This window comes from Pezoporus flaviventris, unplaced genomic scaffold (genome assembly GCF_033815535.1).
Source record: "Pezoporus flaviventris isolate CSIRO_AGI_PZ_B2104156 unplaced genomic scaffold, CSIRO_AGI_Pfla_v1 ptg000072l, whole genome shotgun sequence".
NCBI lineage: Eukaryota > Metazoa > Chordata > Aves > Psittaciformes > Psittacidae > Pezoporus > Pezoporus flaviventris.
The window spans coordinates 9532099-9543970 of record NW_026892620.1 but is presented as its reverse complement, the minus strand read 5'-3'; the positions used below and the strand labels follow the sequence as shown (position 1 = coordinate 9543970).

Here is an 11872-nt window from a genome sequence, read left to right as displayed (position 1 = left end):
AAACTGGGGTCTTTGTTTTTATCCAAACTCATATATCCTTTAATTATTCTAGATACTTTATGTTTGCAATTTACTTTTTGTATATCTACAACTTCTTTACCAGTGGTGATATATGTTAACCTCTCTTTGTTGGCTTCTTTTTTTTAATGTTCAATATTAATTGTGCATAAACTTGATCCATCAGACATCTCCCTTTTCTTAGAGAAATAAAATTTTATATTTTGTGTGTAGTACCCAGTTCAATATAGAATAAGCAAAAAGAATGTTACTAAAATCTGTCAGTCAAAATATAAGCAGAAGACTTCATGTACAAATGGAAAAGAGATTAGCATGCTTGAGGTTTTTTTCCCAGACCCTTCCACACATGAGGAGCCTTAGCTTCACTTGGAAACAGGCTTGCACTAGACCATTTCTCACTGTATCAAGCTCTTTATGCACCCAGCTGGCTGCGAAGTTTCTCTTTGCTGCGCTGCCTCTGTGTAATCCCAGGCAGTTTCCCTTTGCAGCTGTGGGGGGCCTCCTTTGATGTGCCTCTGTAGGTGGCTGCCATCCCTCAACCGGGGCCTGCAAAGAGAATCTCCTCTGTAGAGGAAAAGAAAACACCCTGGTGATGCCATGTGACTGTTTGCTTTATGCATGCAGGAGGAACTGACGTCAAGCGCCTCAGGATATTGTTCTAATCCAATAACATGATGTTGTGGTGTGTATCTCTGTGCATCTAATATATCTAACGCAGAGCCTGTGGTGAAGGACAATGTGGCCTTTACCTCCCTTTGCTCTTGGTCTCTTTTTATTTTCAAGACTCTCCATGTGTTCTGAAAAAAAATCTCTGGTGTCTGCTTGTGACTATCAATTGCAAAGAACAGTTTTCTTGCATTGCTCCCATCTGTGCAGTTGTAGGCACTGTTAATACGCAGTGTTAATACACAGCAAATGCATAAACATGCAACACAGGCAATCCAATCTGGATTTTATTTTTGTTACTCACTTGGGAGGAAAGGGAGAGAAGTCTTTTCAAATACCTTCAGCATGCAGCAGAGATGAGCCCAGTGTTCTCCTTTCTGTCACAGCTTTTGCCTCTTCACTTTGAACATAAATACTGACACAGAAAGTTTAAAAAGTGATGTCAAACCCAATAAAACTAGGCCAAAAAACTCAATATAATGTTTAAATGCAAGTAGGAACTTGTATTCCACTGAGGGGACCATGCAGCTAGAGTCCTACAAAAATTCCCATGTCTGGGTGAGCCCAGTTGATCAGAAGTTTTTCTCTTCCTCCAGGGCCTCCCTGAAGCATGCCAGCTGTTCTGGGACATCCTGGTTCTTCCTGCAGGATGTGAATGCCTGTGGAGCCTGAGAGAATTTACTGAGGACTATAAAGGTATGGGATAAAAATGTAAGGGTTGATGTAGTGTGTGAGTTGAGGGAGTAATGCGCGCTGATGAAAACTCTCTAACAATGGTTACTGCAGTTACACAATCATCTGACTGTATAGGAAATGTCCTCTTACCCTGCTTGAGGACCAAACTTGTGTCTAAAGCCTGAGGGCCTTATTCCTAATATAACTATGTATGTTGCACATACATGTTTTCCCTATGGATGTAATTTTTTTTTTTTGTTGTTGTCTTCTAGCTGTATTGGGATTTTGTGACAAAGCATGTCTTGGATGAACTGCAATCTATCTACAACATAGTTCCTTTCATTAGCTAATAATAATTGTCTTTCAGCTTCACAAACCATAGCTTTTCTCTGCTACTGTAATGAGAATAAAGAGTTAAAGAGTAGGTTCAGGTTTACCCTCCTTTCCCACATTACCATTGTTTTAGTAACACTATCTGAAGAAAAAACAGTTGTTCCTTTGCCTTGTGAACACTGATTCAAACACCTTGGAGCACATCTTTTCTATGCTTCAGTGTTGTGGGCAGCTTTATGCTTTTTGTATGACAACAAAACCTGGAGATGGTTACAAGTGATGCTTCTTATAAATTCTCCTCACAGTAAAACAGTCATAGCATTTCCAGGGATGACGAGTGACATGAGGATTGGCACTTCCATCAGCTGAGATCCAGGGTAACTGCGGCAGTGAATCCAAGCCCAGCTGCACAGGTCATTTCACAACAGGCTGACTCAGAGTATCATGTACAAGGGAGCCGAGCAGTAATTCCGCAGATGTTCGGAAATCGAGGATTAGCAGCGTCCCTCTCCTGCCCCTCCCCATGCCAACCTCGCTTGCGTTTCATAGCGGAGCCTGGGTCTGGTCTGCTGGCACAGCCAGCCTTCCCAGGGAAAATCTCAGGGCTTTCCAGGGAAACCCGGTGGATTAATAGATCCTTTCTCTCCACAGCGGTATGCCTGCGCTGCTGGCACAGACAAGAGCACGGCCTGCTGCAGGCCGCGGCACATATCCCACTGCCCGGCACACAGCCCCGAGTAAGCTCGGCCGGCGGCTGCCGCTACCCGCGGAGGGGGGCCCGGCCCTCCCCGCCCCCGGCAGGCGGCCGTTCGGATTGGCTGCGGGCGGCCCGGCCCTGCGCCGCAGAGGGTGAAAGGGCGGTGACAGACATGGCGGCGGCGCTGCGCCGGGGGGCCGCGGGCGGCCGTCGGGGGCTCTGGACGTTGCTCAGGGTGAGGGCCGCGTTGGCGCTGGGTGGACCTACCAAAGAGGGCCGGGAGTGCGGCTTCGTTCCTTATCCCCTGCTCGGCGCTGAGCTGTGAGGCCGCTCGCCGTGGTGGTTGAGGTGCCCCTGTGTGAAGGGCTGGCCGGGTCACCCCTTCTCTCATGAGGAGCTGCGGCGGGGAGCGCCGGGCAGGTGCTGTCCCCTGTGTGTGGGACCTGGGGGTTCCGTCCTTCCTGGGGTCGCGAAACGGTTGGGGCTGTCGGCGGTGCCCCTGTCTGGGTGGGGGGCCGCCGGGGAGCGTGTGTGCGGCCGTGGTGTGTTGCTGCGGCGGTGACGGGCTGCAGGGTGTAAGGAGAAGGGAGAAGGTGCTGCTGCCCCTCCAGCTCCCGAGGGACCGCTGCTGGCCTGTGCTCCCCGGGCCGGTGGCTGAGGCGGGCGGCGGGGACCTGGCCGTGTCCCTGGAGGTGGTGGTAGTCGGGAAACTGCGAAATCTGGGTCCTGGGCTCGGGTTGCCGAGGGCTCGCAGTATGCCGGAGCCTGTGCTTGGTGTATCCTCTCTCTGTGTTGCCAGAAGTGCTGCTTCTAGCCCCCCTCCCCCCTTTTTCCTTAATTTTCTGCTGCTGGACGGGGTCATGGCTACTTCCAATTTCCATCTATCCTCTTCCTCTGTTGAACGTGAGCTTATAAAAACCTCAGGGTAGAGTGTGGTTTTATACCATTTGTAGTGGTAAAATCTCTGCTAACAAGAAAAAGCTGCTGCTTTGTGGACTGTGTTGTATCTTCCCCCTTTACCCCTGATACTCATGGATCTTTCAGCTGTCGCTTAAAGCTTTGCGGTGTTTTTTTACTCTTACTCTTCCTGAAAATGTGAAACAACCTGCTGCAGAACTATACTAATGTTTTTATTTGCTGTCGGCTGTAAATTTCTATAAAGCTTTATTCCTTAAGCTGTGGAGTAACTTCATTGAAGCAGCTGCTATGTCTTCTACGGGCTATGTTAAATGAAAGAGATTATTTAGGGTAAGAACAAGCATAGTGTTGTGTAACAGTTGAATGACACTGCAGCTAGTTTGTACATGGAAAAGTGGTGCAAAATAATCTAATCGTTTACAGTAGGAATAATTTATACTCCCCTCTCCCCCATCCCCAACCCCACAAAGGAAGATGTGTGTGGAGGCCTGCGAGTTCTGGTGGAGAAGAGCAACACACAGAAAATGCTTGTTCTATGTACCCCTGAGGGTGTGGGATAGGTTTCTTCCTAAACACGTAGCCCCACAGCAATACTGTAAAGAACTCTTCACGCATCCTTAGGGATCATGCGAAATATATGGTTTATATGGGCAGGGCATTCTGAGAAGGGATTAAAGAGTTAAAAAGGATGTGCTTTACTGAAGTATTTTTCCTTAGGAAATATGTGTAGCAAACCTGTTTTGTTGTGAAGGTGTACCCCAAAGAAGCTTCTTGAAAAGCAAAGAAAAAGAAATTTGATTGGAGACAATGATTTGGAATTAGCAGAGGGCTTGTGCTGTTTGAGGACTTTATTTTTGGTAGCCATATACACGTGTGTGTGTATATGTGTGTGTATAGGTGTGGAAGACTTTGCATTAAATAGTGCAAAGATTGATGTCAGTCCTTTCGAGCCTTCCTGGCAAAGACCTACTTTGCCCCCTTTCTAACATCTCAAGGGTGGTGCAGTTATTTGACTGCATCAGTGTAAACAATATAGAAATGGTACATTAGCAACACCTTTGTAAAACAAAATGCCTTTATAGGTACCTAATAGCCCTTGTGACTTAATTGAAGTAATTTCTATCCCTTAATACTGGTGTGTGAAAGTCACCTTCAAGACTTAAGTATATTGGAAAACATTTAAAAAATAGCATGAGGATTACTTTCATAGTTTCTTTTGTATCTTGCTGATATAGGTGAATAATATAATTGATGTCTTAAAACTTTAATATGCTTGGAGGTCTGACTTTCTTTTGCAACAGCCAGTACCTCATAAATTGTCCTTAACTTCTATTGTCCCTCTCATGTGGGTATCAATAAATGACCTGAGAAAAGACAGGGCAAAAACAGTGAGCTTGTATTTAACTAATTGTTGTCTTTATAATCTGATGCCCAGCACTTCTGTTTAACTTTATGCAGAACTGGTCCTATTTAGAATATAGCTAAAATTTCTGAATGCTTTGCATTTTTTGAGCTGAGAAGAAATCTGATGTTGAAAGAAGGCTGTAGCTACAGAATGAGGATGAGATGGCTTTTGATATTTTAGTCTTGAAATGTGTCCAAGAAAGCTGTGAGACTGCTTAAAATAATGTAGAAAAAAAAGGTGATAAATAGTATACATTGTGAGATCAAGAATACTGCTGATCAATGTAGATCAGTTTTCTAAGCAGTGAACTAAATGTATGGAAAGTTTCTCACCCATCTAAGCTCTTTAAGTTGTTACCTATGCACCCACCATTTTTTAGTCATGGAAGTTATCTGTACAATGGGAGCTCCTTGCTTTCTTCTGTGACATTATTTTTCACATGCTGTTATTCCAGGGAAAAGATTTTCCCATTGTTTAGGAGCCCAAAAGCACTAGGCTGATGGGATAGCAAGATTGGTATCATCTGCAATTAGGGTAGGGAGTTAAAATGGTCACTGCTCTGAGGACACGAATGTAACCATTCTGGAGTTTCTAGTATGTAAACTACAGATTTGAGTACTGACAAACAGTCTTAAAGTATACCACAGGTAGAGATTTCTGATGTCCTCTTTGCTCTCGGGAGCAGCTGTTTGGATTCTACCTTCAATTTGGAGCAACTTCAAAATCAAGTATTTTAACTGATTACTTTCCAGAAGCTGGTCAGAACTGATAGCATCAGCAGATGTTTACCAAATCTCTGCTCCACAATCACACACTTGAATTGCCTGTCTTGGCAGATTTGATTGGCTGGAGTACCTCTCATGTGAAGAAGTTGGGGCTGTTCATCCTGGACAAGAGAAGGCTGTGTGGAGACTTCATAGCAGCCTTACAGTATCTGAAGGCGGCCTATAGGGATGCTGGGGAGGGGATCTTCATTAGGGACTGTAGTGATAGGATGGGGGTTAATGGGTTTAAACCTAAACAGGTGAAGTTCAGGTTAGATACAGGAAAGAAGTTTTTTACTGAGAGGGTCGTGAGGCACTGGAACAGGCTGCCCAAAGAAGTGGTAAATGCTCCATCCCTGAACACTGCAGTGTTCAAGGCCAGGTTGGACAGAGCCTTGAGCGACGTTGTCTGGTGTGAGGTATCCCTGCCCATGGCAGGGGGGCTGGAACTAAGATGATCTTAAGGTACTTTCCAAACCTAACTATTATACAATTCTGCAGGCAAAGCATGCCGTGCCATCTATGGGCAAGTCTTCATTCTGGAAGTTAAGAGTTCATTAAAGTTTACATTGAGTAAAACAATTTTAGTTTTGTTCTGAAACACTTAGTATGTTTTCAGTTTCTTATTTGGTCTGTCCCATGCTTGCATTGGTGATTCCTGCATGATTATTTCAGTGCTGTGATTTATTTCACAGGTGCTAGCTTTACTGGAGCTGTCTAAGCTCCTGCATGCGAAACAATTCCAGCTTTTTGCATCTGGTAGGTTTTGATTGTAGGCTGTTCCTCTTGAACTCCCGCCTCCATCCAACTTGTGCCAGTGCTGCTGCTTGAATATCTAAGTGGATATGGACTGAAATGTGGCTGAGAACACATTTTTCCCTCTCCTTGTGAGTATTGCCTCAGCTGGATATATTCTCTGGTCCAGTTCACTGTGTGACTGTACAAACTTTTGGGACTGGCACGAAGCAAAAGGTACTTAAGTGTAGGAATGGTCTAGTTTTTAAAAAAGTAGCCTTAAGTGGATTATTTTCCTTACTTGTATTTTTTTGTGTTGTGTTGGCAGTTATGAAAAACAGATTTATTTTTTCTTCCTCTTAAAATTACCAGTGTTTCTCAAACCTGGTAAGAGTGAAAGAATAGCTATGTATGGTGCAGTGTATCTTGCAGAACATTATACTACATTTTTGTTTGCAATTAAAAGAGGTAGAACTAGTGGCTAGTGGAAAGTATGCTGTTCTAGCTGTTACTACTGGGCATTGCTTACTGTAATTTCTAGTAATTGCTAAAATATACATTCATTCCCATATCAGACTTCTTAAAGCAGATGTTGGTATATGATGCTTTTCCTACCTGTGATCTAGAACTCTGCATTCTCTGTTTCAACACAAAGACCTCTTTCTGCCTGTAAAGCTCAGTATCAATGAGTTCTTTGCAAGATGACCAGTATGATAGGGAAGTTTCTTTCCTTGATGAAGGTCATATAAGCTTTTAAACACACGCATGTAAACCATCTCTAAATAGCAGGTTTACTTTCTATGTTGCTGTTGTGTATTCAGTGTCTCTAAACCACCCAAAGAGATTTCCTAAGGCCCTGGAGGCAGGTTCTCTTCTAGAACTCAGAGAGGTGGTGTGCGATGAGCATAATCTTCTATAAATTAGTTTGATTTACATGAACTTGTAACTGTTACAGCTGTTCAGGTTTGAGCTCAGTTTGGCTATTGTGCAATTAATAGATAAAGCAGGATGCTTTTCCATAATACAGTACTGATGCTACCTGTGTTTTAAGGATTAAGTAGAAGTGGAAAACTCCAAGCCAAACTGAAAAGTCTGGGGTGGAGCTCTAATAAATGTATAGTCTGTGTTCTTGGGCCTTCAGGAGTCAAAAGCATTGTCAAATTGAAGTAACAAGTCATGACAAAAATAGGTTATACCTGGTGACTCTGCTGCCTTCTAGTTTTGCAAGATACAAAAGTCACTAGGTCAAGCTGAGCTCTCTGGGCTCTGTTCTAAGGAAATTTTTATGTAAGGTGTAATACTTAAAGCATGTGTGGTTTTGGGGCAGCAGCCAATTAAGAGTGTACCTTGAGAGCTAGATTGGCTTGGCCAAGTTGGTGGTTTGGGAATTCTTTGGAGGTTTTGGTGTAGCTTTTAATGAACTTACCTGTAGCAGGAGCTTGGAAGCCCAGGGGTAGGTGACACCTGAGTAGCTGTTGGTTTGGAGATGGCAATTTAGCAGTGTTCCTATAAACCTAGCTGTGCATTATTTACAAAATGTCCATTTATTTTTAAGTACTTATTCGATTGCTTATAGTGGCTAAGAGCATACCTCTAAAGAAACTTTTTTTTTGAGGTGGGTTCTAGATTAAGCAAGCTCTTATACCTTAGTGTATATTGGTACAGATACATACAAAACCCCACAAGCTCTTCTTTCCAAAACTGTGAATTAGAGTTGGAATTTCACATTGAAGTTGAGCAATATGCTTGATTTGTTTTAGGAAATTACCCCACATGTATTCAGTTCAGGTCTGAACCTGGCTTTCTAAGTGATTCTAGTGTGTGTGAGGAGGTAGTTAAGTTTTTAAACATAGGTGCATAATTAGGTTAGGATATTACAAGATTTTTATGTGAAATCTGTAGTGTGAAAACCGAACTGAGTGTGGCTTAATGCTTTTACAGTTTTTTGGTTTGTTTCTTTTTGTTTGTTTTGTAATTTTTTTCTTTCTGTATAAAAAGTTTGAACAGAGCTTTTCTTTAAGACAGCACATGGCTAAAATTCCTAAGCTTGACGCTAACTAATTTTCCCATCATAGCCTTTTGTTCCAGTCTCCATCTGTGGCATTACTTTTCTAGTTTTCCATAGGCCTTCAAAGCTAGCTTTGCATGAAAGTTGTTTACAAGAAAGTTCAGAAGCTTTCCTTCCTCCTCCCCCCCCCCCCCCCCCCCCCAACCTGCAGTATTTAGATTAGCCCCACTGACCCTTAACAAGTACTTTCTTCTATGAGTAATATTAACTTGGTGTAGGGTTTTTTGCGTGTTCTCTATGACCTTCTTCAGATGATTTGTGGTCCCACAAGCACTAATGTCAGTAGTGTTTGAGAGGAACTCAATCTGCTTAACTGCATGTACTCTGGAGTAGGAGAGTATGCCCTGTTGCTTCTGCTATAGTTATCCTTGCTTTTCTGTGGTTGTCCTATCCCTAGCAGTGTTCAGGAACAGGCTGGATGGGGCTTTGAGCAACCTGGTCTAGTGGAAGGTGTTGCTGCCCATGGCAGGGGTGTTGGAACCATATGTTTTTTAAGGTTCCTTCCAACCCAAACCATTCTATGATTGCCTCTGACAGGATCTAGATTGCAATACAGTCACTGAAGGTGTTACAGTCCTTCTGTAAATGTTGGATATGACCAGCTGGTAGATGTGGTTGCAGCTGGCAGAATTCTGTCCTTAACTTTATCTTCCCTCTTTAATGCCTGAAACAGCTTGTGCTGTCACATCTTGGATGAAGAATACACCCATGCAAAAGAAACCTGTGGTGGTAGGTTTGATTGTAGCACATATATATTTTTTTTGTTTGTTTTTTTCAAATTGCCTTTGAGCCTTTGCTTTCTACTGCTTAGATTTCTGCAACTTCTGAAAACAGTTCTTTCAGCCAGAATTGACAGGTCCTGGCTTCTGGCAGTTTCCAGTCACTGGTGTTTTGTGCTTCCTACTAGACAGTATTCAGTATTAAGGCTTTTTACAGTCTTTTTAATTCCAGCTGGGTGGGCAAGTTAGTTCTCTCAGAGCTGTCTGTATTGGTGCAGCTTTGGTGGGGGATCACTTATGTGTGTGATTGTTTTTTGTTTATGGTTAACTGATACTGTGTTGTCGAATTAACTTGCTTAAGAAGTACCTGTCTCAATCTCCTTTTGGATAAACTTGCAGGTCTGTGGTATCATCCATTGAAATAGCACATATAGTTTGCTCTTTCCTGCCATATAATAAATTGTTAGGCTGTAAGAGCTGCCTTTGTGGAAGCTGGCTCAGAGCAAAGTCTCAGAGAGGAGAAAAAGGCCTCTCTTCCTTAGACCACTGTCAGGGGTTTTGGTAGGGAAGACTAGGAGCTGAACTGTCATCTCAAGTCTATTCTACTTTGCTTGGTGTACTGGCCCAGACCATTACCTGCTCTACTCCCAGCAGGTCTGTACCAGCAAAGGCTTCTCCCTATCCCCGGTGTGTACACTCGCGTGCACGTGCTCTTTTGAAAACTACTTATTAGGTATTTCTTGGAACAAGAAGGAAAGAAGATGATGTAGTGGAGGGCTTATTAAAAAATGATTTATATCTAAGCTCATGACTCTGTCTAGAGCTTCTGAATTGTTTCTGGTACCTGTTTGTTGGATGTGTGCTTGGGGGAGGACAGATCTGTAAGCTTTCATCTACTTTGTGGGGGAATGAAAGGATATGAAAGAGTTTCCTCAAGATGTCAGTATATGAACTGTTTTTATCTTACTGGAGTACTGTAGCAGAGAAAAACCTTTAACTCCCTCTTTTCTTCTGTAGTGTGAAACACTGTGTTCAAGATGGTGCCTTATAACTTCACATAAACTGTATTCATCTGTGTATGACCCAAATGAAAAGGTATGTAGTATGGTGCATGATTTTAACATTTTGTTTATTGTATCGCTGATATTTGGCTTTTAAAGCTGTCTTCTCCCCTCTGCTGCTACTAACAGTGGTAGTTCTCCCAGTCTAACCGATGTACAGTCACTGTCTTAATAGCATGTTTGCATGTTTTTGGTTGTTTTTTTTTTTTTTAAAAAGGAAGTTGCTTTTGCAATATACTTGTCAAGATTGGATACTTCAAGTGCATACCTTTTAAAAGGTTGGATAAGTGGTTCTGAGATTGGGGAAGTTAACACACTGGTCTGAACATGTTATAATTGTGAAACTACTATAATATTTTGCGTGGTGTGGGAGGTATAAGCCTGTTAAAACGCCCAGGAGCAAGACTAGCAAGACTAGTTTTCTTTTCCTAGAAACAAAAGTAAGCAATAGTGGCAGAACTGTTAGAGCTTGCATAAAGATTGGCCTTTAAGGCCTGCAGAGAATAGTAAATACTCATCTTGGGACTTGTGCAATGGCAATCTCAGTTTAGTTATGAGCCAAGAAAAACTTTTCCTGTGGGAGATTGTCCTGGTGTGGCCTCTAAAGCAACACATTGGGAAAAATAATGTAGCTGAAGGTACACTAGTATGGAAAAGTGAAAATGTTGACAGTTCAGGACTGATAGGCTTGCCCGTATACCAGTGTAGAAGCAATTAACCAGGAGTGAAACAGTATTAGGAAACAGGGGGAAATAGCATGTACTTAGAACTGTTCTTGCAAAGAACTATTCTGAACAAATTTGAATCATTAAGGTCCTTGCTTAATCAAGGTCCCATTCCTTTTCTAAAGGCATAGTTATGCTTGGACAATATAATTGGGTGTTTAGTTTCTCTTAACTAGGAGCGATGTAATTTCAACTAGTGGCTACTACAGATAATTTAAGCTCTTCTGCTTTTTCCATTCACTGTCCCTTCCGCTGTCTTCATAAAGACAGCCTTTGATATGAGACCTTTTAAAGCTAATTAGTCAAAATGATATAAGTAATGCTGCATCTTACTTCAAAGCAGCATGTGCTTTTTTTATGTGCTGGACTTGAGACTTGTCTTTAATGGCAGGAGCAAGAGTCGAGTCTCTTACTGTTAGTGTCTTTATTGCAGAATAAGAAAATTAAAACTAATGTAAAATATTCTTAACATCTTGATACTTAGTCTTGCACTGTGACCATACGTGATTAATAAAACAACTCTTGTACCAAGAACTACATTGATAAAGTATTTGAGTTGTTAAGCTTTTCAATACCAAGTATTTGGGAGCTTTATTTCATTCCCCCTCAAGTCTGTTTGCTTAAAAACTTCAGGTACCCCAGAATGCTGAAATGTATTTTTGGGAACCATTTGCATGAACGTGTTTGAAACCTTTCAGTTTTATTCACTGGGTTTTTAGACCAGTTCTTCAGCTAAATAAGCTCTCCAAACAAATTGTTAGGTCCTGTGATGGTGCTGTAGTATGCTTAAGGATGTTTTAAGTGGGGTGTGGGTATGCTTGTATTCTAGGCAGTGGAGTGTGGGTATGCTTGTATTCTAGGCAGTGGAGTGTGCATTCCACAGCAGATCAGGTTGAATCTACCAGATAAGCTTGCTGCAGCTCCTACCTGGAGGGTTTTATCCCTTAATTTCTGCATGTTGTTGCCATGTGATAGTGCTTTTAAACTGATTGTGTGATGCCAGCTCACCCATGACTTTGAAGAAGTAAATTTGGTCAAGGACATCTTGAGTATGTTTGTTTGGAGTAGGAGAGCAAACAGTACATACC

General features: G+C 42.3%; 1 protein-coding gene across 3 annotated transcripts in view; it reads left to right on the top strand.

Annotated features, from left to right (window-relative positions):
• The first annotated feature begins 2493 nt into the window (after nt 1-2493).
• Nucleotides 2494-11872, top strand: part of PCCA (propionyl-CoA carboxylase subunit alpha) — a 290674-nt gene continuing 281295 nt past the window's right edge. For all 3 annotated transcript variants that reach the window (XM_061472833.1, XM_061472832.1, XM_061472831.1), the window contains exons 1-2: nt 2494-2624; nt 10016-10093. In XM_061472833.1, coding sequence (XP_061328817.1) covers nt 2562-2624; nt 10016-10093 — 141 coding nt within the window. In that variant the 5' untranslated portion in view covers nt 2494-2561. The remainder of the gene's footprint in view (nt 2625-10015; nt 10094-11872) is intronic.